Source organism: Hemitrygon akajei, chromosome 9 (assembly GCF_048418815.1).
Source record: "Hemitrygon akajei chromosome 9, sHemAka1.3, whole genome shotgun sequence".
NCBI classification, from domain to species: Eukaryota; Metazoa; Chordata; class Chondrichthyes; order Myliobatiformes; family Dasyatidae; genus Hemitrygon; species Hemitrygon akajei.
The window spans coordinates 69,167,109-69,189,517 of NC_133132.1; the positions used below are offsets into that span (position 1 = coordinate 69,167,109).

Below are 22,409 nucleotides of genomic sequence, written 5' to 3' on the forward strand. Positions count from 1 at the left end.
AAAAAGGCATGTTTAAAGTTTTTTAAATTATGGAGAAGGAGAGGAGGGTATCCATTGCAGGATGTAAATGAAGAAAAGTATTCTTTTGCTGATGGCTGAGAAAAGGTGGTATAGACTTTTTATTCATAATTGTTATTGTGTGAAGAAGAGTAAATAGAGGAAAACTTGCATAAATAAATTAAATTATCAGAGTCATAGAAAGGGTCAATAGTCAGAATCATTTTCCTGGGTAGAAATATCAAATGCTACAAGGTGTAGTGTTGTGTTGAGAACGGGTAAGTTTAGAGAAGATTTATGAAGCAAGACATTTCCAGAGTGGTAGCTGCCTGAAAAGTGCTGCTCAGAGAAATGGTGGAAGTAAAGATGATAGTGATGTTTAAGAGGCATTTAGACAGACACAAGGACAGGCAGGGAATAGAAATGTAGACCCAATGCAGGTAGATGGGATTTGTTTAAATTGACATCATGTTAAGCACATAGACCATGGGATGAAAGGCATGTTTCTGTGCTGGACATCTTTGTCCTATGTAACACAGGGGAGAAGAGAAAAAAACCAATGATGGAACTGTGGGAATTATGGGAGGAGACTACTTGGACAGGATTTTCAAGTCTTTGCTGACCACAGGTGAGGTTACGAGGTGAGTGGAGCACAGCAAATGTGGTTCCTTTAATCATGAAAGGCAGCAAGTGAAGCTTAGTAGTTACAGGCCTGTGAGACTCATGAGTGGTTGGGAAGCTATTGGGGAAAAAACTTTTGAGTGACATCTGATTGATTTGGAGGAGACTAAGTATATTGATGATGAGAATCCTATTGACACTGGTCCAAAAGCCTACAGAATCCAGTTTAGCAAATCAGACAGATTGAGGAAGAGGTGATGGTGGTTTGTTTGTAATTGGAAGTCCATGATCAGTGGTGTATCACGGGGACAGGTGTAGGGACTTTTACTGTTTGTTAGACAAAGAATTATACATAATGGAAAAAAGTCCTTCAGCCCATCAGGTTCATGCTGACCAAATTCCTCATCTAAGCTAGTCAATTACGGTCAGCCAGTCAATTATGTTAAAATCACTGTGAGAAGCTTTAGTTCATATAGATTGCTGTTGTTTCAGAAGGTGGTCCTCTGTCATCTCAGGAGGTAAGTGAGATCTCTGATACCAGAATTGTATTCCAAGAAGACTGAATGGCTAAGGGAGAATTTGATTGAAATTTTCAATCTTGCATATTCAAGGGATTGGTTAGTTGATTGGTCAGACCCAACAGATGTAAAAATCAGAGCCCAGTCTTTTAGGAGTGAGGTCAGGAAACAGGGCATATAAGTTTGCAACTCAAATCTTTAAACAGCTGTTTTCCTTGGACAATGATTCCTTTCAAATTGAAGGTTGATTTTCATTAGCCAAGATGTCATAGGTAAAGGTAGAAATATAAAGATGGATCACTGGTCGCTCCTAAGGCATAGGAGAAGGAGGGGTGAGCTGGGTCCCTTGTGCCAAAGGTGATCTTTCACTTCAGCACCACATTACTATCATATCCTAAATCCTTTAATTTCCTTAACATACAAATAGCTTTGATGTTTGTTTTAGAATATACTAAAAGACTGAACCTACATAGCCCTTTGGGTGGAGAATTTTAAAGGTTAATAGCTCTCTGTGTGAAAAATCAATTCTCAGCTCTCATCAGGATGGGCAAACCCTTCCAATTCTCTGGACATCCCAGCCTTGGGAAATACTGTGCTTGCATTTACCCTGTCAATCCACAAGGATTTGTATGCTTCAATATGTTCATTTCTCAAATTTTCTAAATGTAAGGGTGTAGGCTGATAATCTTAATTGATGATAAAATAGCTCAAATAATTAAAAGGCACCCTTCCCCCAATCCGGAAGTGAAATAGGCATTGACATTAAATGAACAATAAAAAGTGAATAACAAAATGTTTAGCTACATGGTGATGTTGCACAGGACTATTCTTAATGAGACCAAAGTGTATTTGAATTAAGGAAATGTCTTCAGTACCCTGTCTACCTGTGTTGTGGTATTTATTTATGAGCATATGCATTTGGAGAAGGAGGAAATCACTCAGTGATTTAAGCCAGACCCACCCTTTATTATGTCATAGATTATGACTATTCTATACTTTCTGTAACCAATTTATTGAATTTACTGCTATCAATGAACATGTACTCCAAACACTAAATATCCAACCGCACCTCTTAAGTGTGGGGGTGCTCGATAAAGACATCTATAGATGATAAAATATTTTTAAAAATCTGATTAATAATGAGGAGGAAAGCTTTAAAGTGTAGCAGATATAACTTGTAAGTTCATTGGTCAAAACAGATTCAGCTTAGTCAAATGTGAGGTAATGCAACTAGGAGGTGCAAAATCACAGTAAATGGGAGAGTTTTGAGAGGAGTGGAGGGAACAGGAGGACCTTGAAGTGCATGGTTAATAAAATGATCAACAAGGTGTTTATTCTTTAGCTACATTGTTGAAGAATAAAAAGGGAGGTTATTCCAAAACAGTACGTAACACCAGATAGACCTCAGCCTGCACTTTTTTGTTTTGGTGACTGCTATCATTACACTGGATAAGTTATAGAGGAAATTTGAGTGGAGCGTAGCTAGGAGGAAATATTGGATCAGTTGAAGGTGTTCTGAGATGGAAGGGTTTAGTTAAGACGAGAGACTGGAGAAGCTGTAGTAGATCTGTTCTCTCTGGAATGGGAGATATTAAGAGGGGCATGATTAAGCTATATAAAATTAGGAGGTGCACAGAAAGGGTAGACTGCAGGAAACTTTTCCCCCATATTGGAAGTGATAAACCTAGAGGATGTAGGCTTAGAGTAAGTGGGAAGACATTCTGAGGGGATGTAGGGAAGATCTTTTTCACCAGAGGTGGTGAGCTCCTGGAATGCCCTGCCTGAGAGAATGGTTGAAGCTGGGTTACTGAGATTATTTAAGAAGTGTCTAAATATGCACCTGATAAGCATTTAGGCATAGAAGATTGTGGACCAGCTGCTGAGCAATGGGATTAATGTGAAAGGGTGCCCACTGTTTAACGTGAATGAGTTGAGCTGAGTGGCCTGTTTCCATATGGTATGAGTCTATGACTCTGTTTTCATTGGACAGAAGAGGCTGGATATAAGGCTGTGGGTAGAATACTCCTGGAGGAACTCAATGTGTCAGGCAGCATCTATGGTGCAAAAGTATAGTTGATGTTTTTGGTTGACACACTGCATCTGCAGTCCCTGTGCCTCTAAAATAATTTGTAGAAGGATTAGAGAAGATCTAAGGGTGATGGAGTCCTGGAACTCGCAGGTAAGGGTAGTAGAAGCAGAAACCCTTTTTATATTTAAACAGTACTTGGATATAATTACATAGCTGTTATATGCAGGAAGAAGAACTAGGTGCTATAAAGTGGGATTAGATAGTCATTTAAAATAAAGATATGTAGAAGTACCTTCTCACAGGGGTTGTTGAATCTCTGAAATTCTCTGCCCTACACAGAAGTGGATTAGAAGTACTTAAGTACATACTATTTATTATAAATTACTATAATTGCACATTGAACATTTAGATGGAGACGTAACGTAAAGATTTTACTCATGAATATGAAGGATGTAAGTAATAAAGTCAATTCAATTCAACTTACTTCAAGATGGACAGATATCTTTATAGCAAAGATCTGGCACACAGCAGCTGAGGTCTGGAATAAATATGCCATGATCATATTGAATTGTGGGGCAGGTTTGAGTTGCTAAGTGGCTTACTCCTTCTCTTATTTTCTTGTGGTCTTGTGTTCTCCCCATTCCTGCCCCAAATTGTCTCTATTTCTTTTTCCCACTGTCTCTGAGTTGCTCTTGTACATTATGACTGTATTGTTCAGTATATGTTATCATTGAGTAATACACTCTAAATGCAGCAGTTCTAGTTATTTCCTTCTTTGTTGTTATCTGAAGATATTTGATACCAATAGCATGCCAACATCTCTTGAAAGGACCTCTTGCAAATCCAGGACTTCTACACAATTTCCATTTCTCTCTCTACTTTTGTTTGTCTTGTTCTCAGATCGCTTCCTTGACTAATATCATAACATGTTTATCTTTGGCTTCTAGCTCACTGAACTGCAGAATTTGATAAGAGCCTCAATGGTGGAAGTAACACAGTACAGCAGAAAATTTGAGCAATACTCTGTTATGGTGGATCAGGCCATGAATCTGGATCTTGAAGCTTTAGTAAGGCAGCAGGAGTGGAGCCCAGGGGAATTCAGAAGCATGTTGGAGGTTTACACAGAGTATGTCATGAGTGTAAGAAACATGACAGTGGAGAGACGGGTCCGGTTGGTGAAAGTGGTGAGCCAGCAGTATCAGGCAGACTGCTTTCCCTATTTGGAAATGGTGATCCATGAACTGCATAACCACCTGAAGAACACTGCTTACAAAAAGTCTAGTGAACTGCTAAGTGTGAGTACTTGTTCACCATTCTTGTAGTTTATTAATGTTATCACTGTAAGTGAGTTTCAGTTTAATACCTTCCAGCTCCTGCAAGAGACACTTTTGGTGCATACTCTGTGTTTGGCAAGCCTATGTGTTTGCATTTTCCTGCACTGATTTACCCCTTCCCTTGGATGCCTGGCTAATATAGTGTCATACAGCATGGAAACAGGATCCTCAGCCCAGCTGGTAAATAATGACCTAGATGCTCTTATTTGCCTGGATTTAGCCTATATTGTTCTAAATATCTCCTATCCATATATCTGTCCAACTGATTTTTTTTAATTGTTATTGTACTTGCCTCAATTACTTCTTCTGGCAGTATATATCCCCACCACCTATCTTTAAAAAAAGTTACCTTCACATTTCTATTAATTATAATTATTTCCTCTCTTACTTTCAACATATTGCTCAACCCTAGGAAATTGATAGTGTTCAATCAAATATATTATATAATAAAACCCTTTTGATTTTATACAACTTTATAAGGTCCCCTCAGTTTTCTACAGCCAAAGGAAAAGGCCTAAGCTGCTCAACCTCTCCCTTAATGCAGTACCTCAAGTCCTGCCAACACTATGGTAAATCTTTTTATCATGTTTCCCAGTTGAGTAACATCTTTCCTATAGTTGAATAACCTAAACTGAACACAGAACTCTAAATGCAGCCTTACCAATGTCTTTTACACCCTAAATTGTGCCTTATTTCCAGTGGGATAGCACCTCTCAGCAATGGCTGTCCTACATTTATTATTATTATTATTTTTATATAGTCTCTGTGGATGGGCTGAAAACTTGCAAGACAATAAAGTAAGGCAAGTAGCCTAACTGGTGCTAAAATGGGTGGAAAGAAGGGCTCACACCACCCATGACAAAATCCAGGTTTTTAGCACAGTTAACAATCTTGAGATGACACATCTTGGACCTGATGAAAGCCTGCAGTCAAAGTCAAAGCCCTTCATTTCATTCCATGATGGATCATTGACGAGATCCTATTTCTGGAATGCTTTTTGTAATTTGACAATCCTGTAGTATTTTCAGGGTAAGCAGAAAGGACCTACTTTCATTCACAGAGCAGTTCATTACAAGGGAACATAGACTTAAGTTCATGGGGAAAGGAATTAGAGGCGCCACAAGAGACAGCAGATGCTGGAATCTGCAGCAACAGATAAGATGTTGGAAGAACACAATGGATCAGGTAGCATCTATAGAGGGAAATGGACTGTCAAAGTTCTGGGCTGAGACCCTTCATGTCACCAAAGATACTGTACTTGCAAATTTCGATCAATGTACAGTGGAGAGCATGCTGATTGGTTGCATCACCACCTGATATGGAGGCTTTAATGCACAGGATAGCAAGAGGTTCAGCCCAGCTCTATCAGGGGCACACCTCTCCCTGTCATTGACTTCATCTTCAAGAGATGGTGCCTTAAGAAGGTGGTGTCCATCATTAAGGACCCTCACTTTGAAGACTTAGGGAACTTTGTTGGTGTGGTGAGTGGATAAACTCAGCATGTCCTTTGTTTCATTTTTAGGTGATTGAAGAAGCTCAGAAGAGTCTCAGTAAGGAACCAGAAACTATTGACATGTTTGGGGAACACTTGCTGTTCCTGTCTCGAATGGAGATAGAATTGCCCAAATTGGAGAGAAAGTTTCAAACTGTGACTCAGCTATATGGTATTGCCAATGAGTATGGTGTCTCCATCCCTCCTGAAGAAGTGGCACTCTATCAAATCCTGGTTCCAGCTTTCCACAGCCTGAAATCCAACATCCTCTACTTTGAGGCCATAAAAGAAAGCAACATCAAAAAATTCAGTGAAAACCTGGAGAGAGATGTCAGTAAACTTTACAATGATCTAATGCAAGTTAAATATAAGGTAATACCACAGAGAACTGAGTGTGAACAGTGGGATTTTTGGAAAATGCTGCTTTCATCTTTATGCTTTTCATTTGAAACAATTTTCGGGGAAGTGAATATACAGTCTAACAAAAACCAGCTAGCAGGTTCAAAACAGCTGAGACAGAAGTAATTGTATAATGTTGTACAGTACTTAAATTGAAGTAGTGCAGATCCCACAAAGTCATGTTTCTATTTTGATCTTTCCCCTTGACTGATCTCCAATTCCCTGATCTCCCTCTTGACCACTTGATGCAATTAATAGGTAAATAGTGCTTACCCCAAAATGGATACAGAGATTCACACCACTTCCTTATTTTTTTCAATATATGAATGACTACAATATTGTTGCTTCCTACACTAGAATTCATTTTAAATAACATTACATTTGCAGCTAATTTGCACTCTACTTTCATTTTTACACACTGTATATTTGAATATTCGCTCAGTTTTTAGCTATCTTTATCTGCATCTCATAGTACGAGCTATCCAATAGTCTTATTACAGTGGGGTAGGAACTACCCTTGAGCTTGGTGATACATACTCTCAGGCTTTTGCCTTTACTGCTGAATGAGGGGTGGTGGGGGGGGGAGAAGAAGAGAGAATGTCCAGGGTGTGTAGAGTCCTGATTATGTTGACTGTTCTACCAAGGCATTGAAAAGTATAGACAGAGTCAGTGGAGCTGTTTTCTGTGATATGCTGAGCTGTTTCCGCAACTTTCTGTAGCTTCACGGGTAAAGCAGTTTCCTTGCCAAGCTATGATGCATTTGGACAAGATGCTTTCTATGGAAAATGCAAGGGTCAAAGGGAATATGCCAAATTTCTTTAGCTTCCTGAGGAAGTAGAAGCACTTGGTGAGTTTTCTTGTCTTCAGCATCTGTATGTTTGGACCGGCACAGACTTCTGGTGATGTTCACTCCCAACCCTTGAATCTCTCAACCCTTGACATCAGTTGATGTAAACAGGAGTATGTACACTGCCCTTTCCTGAGGTCATTATCCTGCTCTATAGTTTTGCTAATATTGAGCATGTTGTCATGATACCATCTCAGTAAGCTCTCTGTCTTTTTCCAGTATTAACTCATCATTCAGAATCAGGTTATTATCACTGACATATGTTATGAAATTTGTTGGTTTGCAGTAGCAGCAGTACAGTGCAATACACACTGTATGAAATACTATAAGTTACATTAAGAATATATAGTATTAAACTAAATAAATAGTGCAAAAAGTGAGCAAAACGGTGAGATAGTGTTAATAAAAACACAAAATGCTGGCAGAGCTCAGCAGGCCAGACAGCATCTATGGGAGGAGGTAGTGACGACGTTTTTGGGCTGAAACCCTTCATGTGTTCATAGACCATTCAGAAATCGGATAATGTTGAAATCATTATTTGAGATTTGCTCACAATCTCACAATGGTGGTATCATCTGTAAGCATTCTAACAGGCTATGTCACTGTCTGGTATGGGAGTCTATTGCACAGGGCTGAAAGAAGCTGCAGAGGGTCATAAATTTAGTCGGCTCCACCTTGATACTCGCTTACACAGTACCTGGGACATTTTCAAGGAGCGGTGTCTCAGAAAGGCAGTGTCCATTATTAAGGACCCCTGGCACCCAGGGCATGCCCTTTTCTCATTGTTACCATCAGGTAGAAGGTACAGAAGCCTGAAGGTACACACTCAGCGATTCAGGAACAGCTTCTTCCCCTATCCCATCTGATTCCTAAATGAACATTGAACCTATGGACACTACCTCACTTTTTAAATATATATAATTTCTGTTTTTGCACAATTTTTAATCTATTCAATATACATATACTGTAAATTATTTATCTATTTATTGTTCTCCTATATTATGTATTGCATTGAACTGCTGCTGCTAAGTTAACAAATTTCATGACACATGCTGATGATAATCAACCTGATTCTGATTCTGAAGCTAGTATTTGAGTTAGAATAGAATCTGGCTACAGTTGAGTGTATAGGGAGTAGAGTGGGACTGAGGATGCAGCCTTCTGGGATGCTAGTAATGAGAATAAACATGGGTAAGGTGTAGCTGTGTATTCCTACTGATTGCGTCTGTTCACCAAGAAGTCAAGGATTCAGTTATAAAGGGAGGTGTTGAGTCAGAGTTGTAAGAGGTTGGAGATGAGCTTGCTTGGAATTATACTATTGAAGGTGGAGTTGTAGTCTGTTGTAGATGTCTTTACTGTCCAGATGCTTCAGAGGTGAGTGTAGGGTCAGGGAGATTCCATTCGCCGTATTTTGGTGTAGTTGAATTGCAGATGGGTTGAGGTTGTCTGGGAGGCTGGAGTTAGCATGCACCATGACCAGTCTGTTTTTTTAAAATTGATTTTTCTATGCGTTTCTACAAAACAACTACAAAATGAAGATTAATACAGTGCAAAATAAGCATATCAAATATATAATTCATAACAATAAGGAAGCAACACCCAAAATAAAATCACATAAAGTTAGTATCCTCCCCACCCTCCCACTACAAAACTCCAGGCCAACCATTACAATATGTAAAAAAAATTAATCGGAGCGTTCGACCCCACAGAGCTGTAAATATATATTAAAAAATTATAATGCTTACTACTGTGACCAGTCTCTTAAAGCACTTCATGATGGTGGATGTCAGAAAGTGGTATGCATTAAGATATATTACCCTGCTTTCCTTAAGCATCTGGATGATAGTGATCTTCTTAAAGCATGTGGGAACCTCAGAATAAAGCTGGGGAGGTTAACAATGTTTGAAAATGATTTGTCTCCTTGCACTACACTTGTTCTGTAACTATACACAATATCCTGCACTCTGTTTTCCTTTTTACTACCTGGAATGATCTGGCTGGGTGCATGCAAGATAAAGCTTTTCTCTGTAACTTGGTACATGCGACAATAATGAACCAAAGATAATAATAATAAACCATGTTTTGGTCTTTTAGGTGAGAAATCCTGCTCTCCTCCAGGCTGCGACCAGCCCACACAATGCTCTGGAGACCATCGATGCTCTGATGCTGGAAGTCTCCTCAATTGCCAGCAGGGCACGAACCTATAGCAACTATCAGGATCGCTTCTGCAGCTCAGGTAGCATAGTCTGCTCTGTCATTACCATTTCTGGGTCAACACAGAAATGGCCAGGAAGGGTGAGCAGCCAGTCGCTGAAAGCACTGCTGTCTGAGACCGAGTACGAGTTGATGCTGATGAAGTTGCTGAGGGAATCAGAGAAGGATTGGAAGAATCTGCATGCAAACTGGATGGAGACCTGGTTTGATGAACTGAACGTTGATGCCATTCAAAAGGATGTCAACAGATTCACACAGACAATACATTTGCTGGAAAAAGGTCTGTGATACATGGCTGTAGTGCTAGCTCTGACATTTTATCCTGCTTTCCTAAAGACCATATTGAATGTCTGATGCCAGGCTTAAGGTTGGAGGGGAAAGATTAATTGTGTGATCCATGTGGGGAAAAATGACACCGATAGGAAAAATGGAATCCATTTCAGAGAAATGGAGTTGGGGATAGACAGAACATAACAGCAGGGAGAATATGCCAGACTAGTTCAGTTGGTATTTCAATTGTATTTGTTCTGGGTATTACATTTTGGGAAATAAATGATTGAACTGAAGAGGGTACAGAAGAGAGGGGTGTGAATGTTGTTAGGACTAGATAATTTTGGCTATAAGGAAAGATTGGATAGGTCTACCTGAATTATTTATTTTGGAACATTTGACCCTGCAGGAAACTCAACTGAGGCATGTAGTTTTATGAGGTGCTCAGCAGAATATGTAGGGAAGACCTATTTTGCTTAGCAGAGTGGTCAAAAACTGGAGGGTGTAGAGTTCAAGTGATGGGTAGAAAGATTGCTGAGATGATGAGGAAACTGAATGCATCTAGAGGATGCTAGGGTCTGAATGCGACAGCCTACAAAGATGATGGGGTTAGGAACCAAAATCATCTTCATAATATTCTTGGATAAGGTATGAGAAGACACATCAGTTACAGGGCCATGGATCAATTGTTTAAAGGTAAAATCAGGCAGTGAAGAAGCTGGTTGGATGTGATGAACCAAATAGCCCTCTGTGTTGTAAGTATTCTGTGATTCTTTGAGTGCTAAATGGTTTAGTTTATATGTTTCTGTGTAACCGAAACTTACTGTGCTTGTGATCTCAAGCGAGAGTGTCTAAACGATTCAAATTTAACATAGAGATCCTTTCAATCTATTTTTCCATGCCAACTGTGAGGCATGTCTGTGCTAATCCTATCCATTAAATGCCTACAAGATTTGAAGTAACCCTCATTTCTGTCCTCTCCCCATTCTTCCAATCCTCTTCTGATTTCCCCTATTTTGTACCCTTTTTCACACCCATTCTCCTCGACCACCATTACCTGTTTCTGCACCCCCCCCCCCTCGGTTTCATCCACCTCGTACACACATATTTCATCCACTAGCTCTCCCACTTGGTGAAACTCTTCTGCACTCTCTATTGCTACCACATCCTTCCTGTGTGGTGACGGGGATTATACAAAATTGTACAGAATTGTTTAGTGAGCTGCAACATGATATCCTAACTCTTATACTCAATGCCTTGGCCTATGAAGGCAAACATATCAAATGTACACTGTTGGTGCTCTATCTCTCTGTGTTGCTACTTGCAGCAAGCTATAGACTTGCACCTTAAGGTCTCAATGTACATCAATGTTCCTAATTACCCTGCCATTTATTTTATTATATATCCTACTAGTCTTTCCAAAGTGCGTTATCTCATACTTATTCAGATTAAATTCCAAGCAAGTATGAGATTAAGCAACCTTCATGGCAAACAAATTTTTCACTGTAGAAGGCTATCATCTTTATATTATTCTATATAATTATAAAATGGTATTCTGATCACAATCCTATGCTGCTAGGTTATTGGCAAACTTTTGCTCTATTGTCAACACTGCCAGAAGCAGTTTGTTGCACAGTAGTGTCTTATCTTGTTATTGTTGGATTCCCTTTCACTGTTGAGATTTTCTTTCTCCTTTAGGATTGCCACCAAATGATAGCGTTCCTCTTTTGAAGCAGGCAGTGTTTGACTTTAAAGAGATGTTGCCAATCATTGTGGCCCTGAGGAATCCTTGGCTGGAATCCCAGCATTGGGACACCATTGAGTATACAGTTGGTCGCTCAATCAAGGATAAACACCTCACGCTGGAAAATTTCATGAAGCTCAGGGTAAGACTTGTCACAGAAGGGTTGACAGATTACAGTAGGCCCAGCGATAGTGAGCATCTCCGAACTTGTGGATGCTTGCTGGATTCTGAGCCAAAGTTCTCATTGCCCTCCCCCTTATAGAAGGTGTACACAACTGATGGGACTAAACAGAGACTCATTCTTCTCATTTCTCTTCTCAGTGCTTCCTAATGAGGTTCTTGACTTTAATACCCTCCAGTAACTTGCGCAGCAGACATTTTAGGAGCCCTCTCGTTCCATATTGATAATGGCTAAAGGTTCTTCTTTACTAGTGCAAGATTGCTGACACCTGTTGTGCCCCCCACCTGGTCCTAGATGATGGTTTGTTTCCATGTATGTTATACATGGTATATTATAGTATAATATTATAGTATATTTTAAAGTTTTCAAGGATGGTGGGTATGGCTGCCATGGCTGTTAAAGATTGAGTATCCCTAATTGCCAATGAACTGAGGAGCTTAGAACAATACAAACTGCATGGGAACTGACCGATTGGCTCATCATATCTGTCCTGACCATGTTGCCAAATTAAACTAAACCTATATTCCTGTACTTGAATTAGGGAATCACATTCAGTTTCAGAGAATCTGAATCAGCTATTCAATAGAGACAGAATCTGAGTTATACAGAATGCAAACAGACTCTTCAACTGAGCGCTCCTATGCTGTTCAGATTTTGTTCTATGCTGGTCCAATTTGTCTGTGTGTAGCCTGTATCCCTCTAAGCCTTTACAATTCAATTGTAATGATACCCAGCACCACAACTTCTTTTGGCTGCTTGTTTCATATACTCACCACTCTGTGTGAAAAAGTTGTTCCTCAGATCTTGTTAAGTTTTTTGCCTCTCACCTCAAATTATGCCTTTTAGTTTTAGACTGCCCTACTCTGGGATAAAACTGTGACTTTCAATCTTATCTACTCCCTTCAGATTTTATATATCTCTATAAAGTTACCTCTCAACCTCCTATGCTCTAAGGAAAAAATCTATCAAGCCTCACTGTATAACCCAAGCCCTAAAATCCCAGCTACATCTTTGTGAATCTTTTCTGCACCATTTCCAGCTTAATGACATATTTTTGGTGGCTGGGTGACAAGAGTTGCAGACAGTACTCCAAAGTGTGAGCTCAACAACAACTAGTAGTCACAAAATAATGCCACAACTCCTGTACTCAGTGTTCTGACTGATGAAGGCAAACCTGCCTAACACCTCTGTTGTATATTTAATATTTCAATAATATTTGAGGAAAATATTGTAAATTTCTTGCTTGATTAAGCATTCTTTATCATTTGCATAATTCTTTATGGGTTATATGTAGAAGTATGTGAATGGCAAATGTCATCATGCCACTACATATAGGTCTGTGCCTCACAAAAAGTAAAAATAAAATGAAAAGTAGACATGTTATTCCTGGATTTGTGTTTTGATTTCAATTAGTTTTGTGTTTTTGGATTTACAAAACATAACAGTGGTGATAAATAAGTTTTAAATGAACCTGAGATGACTATCGAACTGTTGAAGTGCAGCGAGACGTTTGAGCTAAAAAAAAGTGTAGCGAGACGTTTGAGTTAAAGAAAAGCACAGCACGTGACTTCTTTAGAAAAAGAGAGAGATGGTTGAGTTAAATTTTAAAAAGGCAGAAAATGGGCAAAATTGAAGGGTTCATTAGTGAGTACCAGATGATGATGATAATAATAATAATAAACAAACACAGAAATGGCTAGCTATATCAGAAAGATAGATACATTCAATTGCACAAGTTAACTGGTTGATGTATACTGAATGAATTGAGCAACATTTGAAGCAAATGAAATAGCCAATGCAAAGTGAGAAGCAGTTCTGTTGAGTGTAATAGGTGGAAATGCACTTAGTTTGCTTAGAAGTTTAACAGTTCCAATGAAACCAGCTAAAGTGAGATTTGATGATGTCATGAAAGTAATGCAGGAACATTTATAACCGAAACCATTGTTGATTGCAGAAAGTTTTAGATTTCATAAGTGAAATTAAAAGGAACAGGAGTCCATTTCATCTTATGTGGCTGAATTCAAGCACTTATCTGAGCATTGTCAGTTCAGTGATGGGCATAATGACACACTAAAAGATCATTTAGTTCATGGAATCTTATAAGAAAGCATTCAAAAGCATTTAAAAGAGCAGTTGAAATAGTTGTATCAATGGAAACAGCAGTCAGAGATGCAATTGAGTTGCAGTCAGGAATGGAAGTGAGCGTGAGCATAATTGCAACATCTAAACAGAAATCTGTCTATGTTACCATTAAAGCAGGGGCTCACACAGACCAGAACAATGCAGGTTTAAAGGCAAAACTTGCAGAACATGCAACAAAGTAGGACACATACAAAGAGCATGTTGGGCAGACAAAAATAAATGGACGCACAAAGAAGAGAAAAAAATAAAAAGCTGAGTTGAGTTTCAAAAATAAAATTAATCTGCATGCTGTTGATGAAAAATCTGATAATGATGAGAGTGATACAGGACTTGGTAGCCTTGAGATTTACAATGTGAAAATTCAGAAGAGACAAGCAATATGCCTTACACTAGAAGTGAATGGCAAAATAGTTGAAATGGGCACTTGGCATTATTATGTACTGTAATGTATGATGTGGGTGATCATGATTTTTCACGGAAAATTTTTCTACATAAGTGATTTGCCATTGCCTTCTTCTGGGCAGTGTCTTTACAAGATGGGTAACCCCAGCCATTATCAATACTCTTCAGAGAATGTCTGCCTGGTATCAGTGGTCACATAACCAGGACTTGTGATATGTACCAGCTGTTCATACACCACCTGCTCCCATTGGCTTCATGTGACACTGATTGGGAAACTAAGCAGGTGCTCCAGCTTGTTTAAGGGTGATCTGCAGCCTAGCGGAGGGAAAGAGCACCTTATAGCTCCCGTAGTAGAGACGCATCTCCACCCTGCCACCCCATTGGACTCTGGCTCAGCTGTTTCAGTCATTCCACAAAATGAGTTTGAACAGCTTTTGGAAGATACAGCAGAATAGTGCAGTGAAGGTGTGCAAGGCCCTTAACCCAGAGGTTGATGTATTAAAATCATCCTCTTCTATTTGGGTGCCACAGTAGTGCTGCGGTTAGCATGATGCTATTACAGCTCAGGGCGTTCTGGAGTTTGGAGTTCAATTCTGGTGCCGTTCTTTGTATGTCCTCTCAGTGGAATGCTTTGGTTTGTTCTGGGTCCTCTGGTTCCCTCCCATAATCCAAGTATGTATCAGGAAGGTTAATTGGTCATTGTAAGTTGTTCCATGATGAAGTTAGGGTTAATTGGGTTTGTTGGGAGTTGTTGGAGTGGAGTGGTTCGAAGAGCTTGAAGGGCTTACTTCTGCTAAATAAATAAATAGGTACTGAACTGAACCCTGCAGAACTTGTACTGGAGAAAAGATAATACCTGTGGGAATGAAATTCCTAACAGTGAAATACTACAACCAACAAGCCATTTTTGGCTTGTATGTGGTGAGAACAAGAGGGCCCTGCATTGTGGGGATGTGATTGGCTGAGACAAAAAGTTTCAAAGTAAAATTATCAGAGTATATACATGTCTGCACGTACAATCCTGAGATTCTTTTTCTGTGGACATACTTAGCAAATCTATAGAACAGTAACTGTAAACATCAGGAACTGTAAACTGTCAATAAACTGTGCAAATGCAGATATACGAAAATAGCAATAACTAACAAGCAAGAAATCACAATATAACATGCATCAATATAACAATATAACAGAGTCCTTAAATGAGTCCTAAATGAGTGTAGCTGTTTCCCTTTTGTTTAAGAGCATGATGGTTGAGGGGTAGTAACTGTATTTGAACCTGGTGGTGCAGGTCCTGAGGCAACTGGACCTTCTACTTGATAGCATCAGCGAGAAAAAACATGGCCTATGTGGTGGGGATCTTTGATGATGAATGCTGCTTTTCTACGGCAACATTTCATGTAGATGTTCTCAATAGCTGGGAGGGTTTTATCGGTGAGGTACTGGGCCGAATCCACTAACTTTTGTAGGATTTTCCACTCAAAGGCATTGTGTCCCAGACCAGACCATAATGCAGCCAGTCAGCACTCTTTCCACAAGACATCTATAGAAGTTTGCCAAGATTTTTGATGACATGCTGAACCTCTGCAGACTCCTGAGGAAATATAGGTGCAATTGTGCTTTCTTTGCAATAATATTTATATGATGGATCCAGGATAGGCCCTCTGATATAGTGATAACCAGGAATTTAAAGTTACTAGCTTCTACACCTCTGACTCTTTGATGAGTCATAGCCCTCTGGTTTCCCTCTCCTGAAGTCCACAATCAACTCCTTGGTCTTATTGACGTTGAGTGAGAGGTTGTTGTTATTACATCACTCAGCCAAGTTTTCAAACTCCCTTCTGTATTCTGATTCATCATCCCCTTTGATATAGCCCACAATAGTGGCAGCATCAGCCAACTTGTATAATGGTGTTGGAACTGTACTTAGCCCCACAGTGTAAAACTATAACTTGATTGGAGATCCATCCACCATTTGTATGCCACATCCTGTACAACAGAATCAAATGAAGTGTTCAAGGATAGCATAGGAAAGCTCAAAGATATCAAGGGTGTTAAATGAAAATGCCAAAACCAAGTTTTACAAATCCTGTCTGGTTCCTTATACTATCCAGGATTAAGTAGCCAGTGAGCTAGATTGCATGGAGGCTGAAGCAATTCTTTCCAAGGTTGGGTGGAGCCCATGGGCAAAGCCAGTGTTCCCAGTAATCAAGAAGGATGGGTCTGTCAGGACTTGTAGTAATTTTAAAGTCACAATCATTCTAGTACTGAAAGTAGATTAGTATTCTCTGCCTAGGATAGAGGATATCTTTGCAAATTTTCTGGTGAGAAATACTTCAGCAAAGTGGGCTTAGCTGAGGTCTACCTACAGATGGAGATGGAAGAAGTGTCCAAAGTGTTTCTCACCATAAACATTCATAGAGGTCTTTATTACAATAATAGGTTTATGTTTGGAGTAGCATCTGCACCTGCTCTCTGGGAGAAAGCTATGGACCAAATGCTGCAAGACTACCCTGGCATTCAATGTTATCTTGATAATTGGTCAGGATAACAAAGAACATCTCCAAAATCTCAAAGCAGTGTTAAAAAGATTAGAAGATTATGGGCTCAGAGCATGATGCAACAAGTGTGAATTCTTTGAACAAAGGATCTACTATGGCCACACCATTGATGCAAAAGGAGAAAATTCAAGCAGTAGTGGATGCCCAAGGGCAAAGGATGTGTCACAGTTGTGGTCCTTTTTAGGATTTGTCAATTACCATAACAGGTTCCTGCCAAACCTGGCTACTGTGTTCCACCCCTTGAATGGAAGATCGAAAGAAATGGCAATGGACAAAGCCATGTGAGGTGGCTTTCAAGAAGGTACAGGAAGTGGTGAGATCAGCCACTGTACTCACACATGATCCACATCATCCAGTGAAGCTTGCCTGTGACCCTTGCCTTATGGTATAGGTGCAATCATGTCACTTGTTATGAGTAATGGAAGTGAATGCCCCACAGCCTTTGCATCACATTTTCAATCCATTGAAGGATGTTTGACTAACAGCAGCAGAATGAATGAAGGGATCAACACGAGGACACAATGGCAAATCAGAAACGACCCCACACTGTGTCAGGTCTATATGGCAACCCAAAATGACTGGAATATGCAGCAGAAATCCCATTTTACCAGTGCCAGGATGAACTTGACCTTGATGGGGTTGCCTTATGTGAGGATTGAAAGTTGTACCATCCAAGCTGAGAGTTTAAGGTGTTGGAGGAGCTACGTGCCAGTTACCAAGGTGTGGTTAAAATGAAAGTGTTGGGTTGAAGCTTTGTCTGGTGGCTTTGGATAGATCAACAGATGAGTAGCTTGTCATGCACAGTTTAGGATGCCAAAAGGCCCATAAAATGCCAAGAGCAGCATCTCTCCATCCTTGGGAATGGCCTGCATTGCCTTGGCAGAGGATTCACATGGATTTTGCTTGACCATTTATGGGCATAAATTTCTTGGTTGTAGTGGATGCAACTGAAAGTGGCTAGAAGTGTTCACAAATGCCTCCACTGTAGCCTTGCACACTGCTGATATGTTGAAAAGCCTCTTCTCAAGCACTGATATTCCAGAACACTTAGTCAGTAACAATGAACCAGTTTGTTGCAGAATAGTTTCAATCATTCTTGTAAATAAATGGAATGATACATATTACATCTGCACCATACCACCCAGCTACAAATAGCTTGGTGGAAAGATTTGTCCAGAATCTAAAGAATGTTGTGAGTAATGTTAGAACACACCACACTGACATTGAATCAGGAACTCAACAATTTTCTTCCTTGTATGTTGCAATGCAATACACTCCACAACCAACAAATCATCAGTTATGCTGTTCCTGGGTCATCACCTGCATTCATGCTTAGATCTCCTCAGATCTAATCTCAGAAGGAGTATGCAGGACAAACAGCTGAGACAAATTGAGGGCTCCTCAAACCAGGGGGTTCAATGTTTAACTCCTGGACAAGCAGTTCTGGTGAAGGACTACAGAGGTGATCAAAAGTGGATGCTTGGAAAGATTAAGAACAGAACTGAACCACTCTCCTACACAGTGGCGATTGCATCTGATGTTGTCTGGGGACAACTCATCAATGAGTTGAGGAAAACAGAGTCAATTATTGGAGAAGAAAGGTGTTCAGAGCTGTCAGAACCACTTCATGCAGTCCTAGAGTCAACTCCTGCCAGCATGGAGGAGGCTCCAGAGCCTGAGATTGTTTCACAACCACAAGTCTCACCGGTAAAGCAGAGACTTCAACCTTCTTCATAATCCTATCTCCCTGGTTTGCCACTTACAGAGAACTATATACTCTAGATCTCTGTTCTACAACACTCTCCAGAGCCCGATCTTTTACAGTGTAAGTTTTGCCTGTTTTAATTGACCAAAACATAATTCCTTGAACTTATCTGAATTAAATTCCAGCTGTCATTCCTTGGTTTCACTTTCCCAGTTCATATACTGTAGATGGCATTGCTAATGTTGTAAACTAACACTCTCTCTCTCTCCCCCCCCCTCTCTCCCCTCCTCTCCCTCTCTCTCCCCCTCTCTCTCCCTCTCCCCCTCTCTCCCTCCTCTCTCTCCCTCTCCCCCCCTCCCTCTCTCTCCCCCTCTCTCTCCCTCTCCCCCCTCCCCCCTCTCTCTCCCTCTCCCCCCTCCCCCCTCTCTCTCCCTCTCCCCCCCCTCTCTCTCTCTCTCCCCCCCCCTCTCTCTCTCTTTATCCCCTCTCTGGAAACTTTCTAGGATTGTGGACACAATGTCTCTTCTTGTAGAGCCACTTCGCTCTATTAATGTAAAGATAGCTTGCAGGTGTGGTAAATTGGTAATTAGTTTATTATTGTTACATATACTGAAGAACAGGGAAAAATTTTTGCATACTGTCCATATAGATCATTTCAATACACAATGGATTTAGGTAATTAAAGGGAAAACGATAAGAACATGCAGAATGAAGTGTTACTATTACAGAGATAGTACAATGAGAGCAGACAATGAGATGCAAGGTCATAACCTGGTAGATTGTGAGGTCAATAGTCAGTCTAATCATACTAGATGACCATTCAATAGTCTTGTAATAGCAATATAGAAGCTATCCTTGAGCCTAGTGGTATGAATTTTCAGGCTTTTGTATCTTCTGCCAGATGGAAGGGAGGGATAAGAGAAAAATTCCAGGGTATGTGGAGTTTTGATTTTGTTAGCTGCTTTACTGAGGCAGTGGGAATTATAGACGGAATCCATGGAGGAAAGATTGGTTTCCATATTGTGCTCAGCTTCGCCCACAACTCTGTGGTTTCTTGGGGTTACCTTATGCATTTGTCATACCAAGCCATGATGCATTCAGATAAGATGATTTCTATGGTGTTTTGTAAAAACTGGAGAGCATCAAAGAAGACACGCCAAATTAAATAAAAGCCCTGAGGTGAAAATTTGTTAGTATTCATCTTGAAGCAATATTAATGTTTTGAAAGTGGACATTTTATTCTATTTGAATCCAAAAGTAATACCTGACTCTAATCATTGGATGTGAACCAATGGACAAACAAGTGGAGAATATGCAAATGAGATTTTGAGCTGCTTAGCACTTTTATTAGTTGTGATGAAGAACCTTAGCCTGAAATGTTGACTGTTTATTATTTCCATTGTTCCTCCAGCATTTTATATGTGTTGCTCTGGATTTCCAGCATATACAGAATCTCTTATGTTTATCACTTAAAAAAATATTTTTCCAGGTGTTCCAGCATAAGGATGTGATTGTTAATACGTCCAGCTTAGCTACCAATCAAGGAACTTTGAGAAGCATGCTGGAAGAAGTCATTATGCAGTGGAAACAAACCAGCTTCAAGCTGGTGAGTCACCAGCTGGAAACCTCCACTGTACTGATTATCGGGTCCACTGAAGAGGTTGTTACTCAGCTGGAAGAGAGTCTAAACATCATCTCCACCATTAAGAGCTCTCGTTATATGGGACCACTTGAGGTATTTGCTGGTTTGAATAGATATTGCCTATGTCTTTAGACAAGAGACCATCTGTTTTAAATGGAAATTTGTCATTCCCAGGAAACACACACCACTGCTGCAGCCACAGACTGTGCTGTCTATTCCACGAGGGAAGCAGGACTCTAGTGACCAAGCAACCAGTTATACTCAGTTATGAAATAATACTTTTGAAGCCAAGATTTTTGCTACTCTGCTCCCAATAGTTCAAAAGGACATTTAGAGTATTACTGCTTCATGTTTTAGAGTCATAGAGTCATAGAGTAATAAATCATGGAAACAAGTCCTTTGCCCCAACTCATCCTTCCCTACCAAGTCCTCATCTAAACTGGTGTCCACATTTGGTCCAGATCCCTCCAAACCTTTCTATCCATCTCTAAATCTTTCCTATCTATAGTCCCAGGGGAAAAGAGTTGGAAATGACTTTGCAGTGCTATTTAGCTAATTAAATTCAATGAGTACCCAGTGGATGATCCAACACTAGGCTCTGCCAGCCCAAGTGAGAAGTGAACGCACTGACGATATTCTGAAAACCGGAGTGAGCTGCAGGTGTGTGTAAGTTGCCATTGTCGTGTGTGGAGGAGCTCTCTTACCTCTCCTAGCAAAGAACTTTAAAAAACAACTTGTCTTTCTTGGGCACCTTATGCTGCAGCAAGCCTTGATCTGCATATTTAATATGTATATGCATATCACAGCTTAATCTGCAAATTGAAAAGAGGTCCCTGTCTGGATGTGTTTAATTGATAAGAACATTGGCAAGATATCCTGTGCCCAATTTAAAATGTGCACAGGATATCTTTAAATTGGGCACAGGATATCTTGCCAATGTTCCTATCAATTAAACACATTCAGACAGGGACCTCTTTTCAATTTGCAGATTAAGCTGTGATATGCATATACATATTAAATATGCTGATCAAGGCTTGCTCAATGTTTGTTCAGTGACTCTGGTTAAAGTTACCCTTCATGTAACACTAATACGTATAGCATGTAATCCACAGATTTACACCCAATGGATGGGGGGATAGACAGTGCAGTATATTCACAAACAACATCTACATACATGCTTGAAAATTGCTTTTGGATTGAGATTTGCATGAATGCTTTTGGTAGCCAAAATAGAAGGATTGGGAGGCATTCATTAACTGGCTTTTGGTATCTTCCTATCTTTGCTTCCATGAGATAAGGGAAATGAGGGGTATGGAGTAATGGACAGAAATACAATAAGCAATGGGATGTATGGAGCAAGTTTCTGGTGGAGCGTTATGCACTTTGCATGTTTGTTAACATAGTAACTCAAGGCTGGTATTTGTTAAATGCAAACTTCCCCTGAATGCAGAATGAGGTGATGGATTGGAACCATAAACTGACCCAGATGGCACTTACTTTAGAAGAGTGGATGACCTGTCAGCGAAACTGGCTCTACCTCAAGTCCATTTTCCAAGCACCTGACATCCAGAGGTAAGAATCATTCCACATCTGGCACATTCCTTAAACTTAGCTATTTCTGGAGTTTGTGAGGCATTATATCTGCTTCTTAAGATTCACACAGTATTTAAGATTCCTTTGATTTAAATGGGATTGAGAGATTACAAAAATCTGAAAGCATGTACCAGCAGGCTGAAGGACAACATTTATCATGTTATAAGACTATGATCTATCCCTTAGTAGGATAAAATGAACTCTTGTCCTCCCAATCTATCTTGCACTTTTCTGTCAGCATTGAGTTTCCTCTGTAACTGTAACACTTTATTTGGCATTTTGTTACTGCTTTTTTCTTGTACTACCTTATTACACTGATGTGATAAAATGATCTGTGTAGTTGCATACAAAACGTAGCTTTTCATGGTGCCATGGTACTTGTGACAATAATTTACCAATTTACAAATGGTCTACTTTTTTGCATAGCTTGAGGAGTCAATGAGTTTAAGTGACTTAAAATGGAGCTTAGTCCATGCTGACCACTCAGCCACGTGTTTGACTGATTGCTGTATTATTTCATAACACAGGCAACTAGCAGCAGAAACCAAACTCTTCGCCCAGATTGAAGTAACATGCAATGAGTTGGTGATGCGAGTTCAGAAAAACTCAAATATCTTGAAGATTACCAGTACGGCAGGGATCCTGGAGCTCCTGCAGGCCACCAATGCTAACCTGGAAAAGTTACTAAAGTGTCTGGAGGTAAAGTATTCTGGAGGAAGTA

The 22,409-nt window shown here is 39.9% G+C and overlaps 1 protein-coding gene across 1 annotated transcript in view; it reads left to right on the forward strand.

Moving 5' to 3' along the window:
• Nucleotides 1–22,409, forward strand: part of LOC140732660 (dynein axonemal heavy chain 6-like) — a 549,473-nt gene that overhangs the window by 127,547 nt on the left and 399,517 nt on the right. The window contains 7 exon segments of the mRNA XM_073055353.1: nt 4,113–4,460; nt 6,022–6,363; nt 9,332–9,731; nt 11,420–11,607; nt 19,943–20,188; nt 21,546–21,667; nt 22,216–22,387. Of these exon segments, the coding sequence (XP_072911454.1) occupies nt 4,113–4,460; nt 6,022–6,363; nt 9,332–9,731; nt 11,420–11,607; nt 19,943–20,188; nt 21,546–21,667; nt 22,216–22,387 (1,818 nt within the window).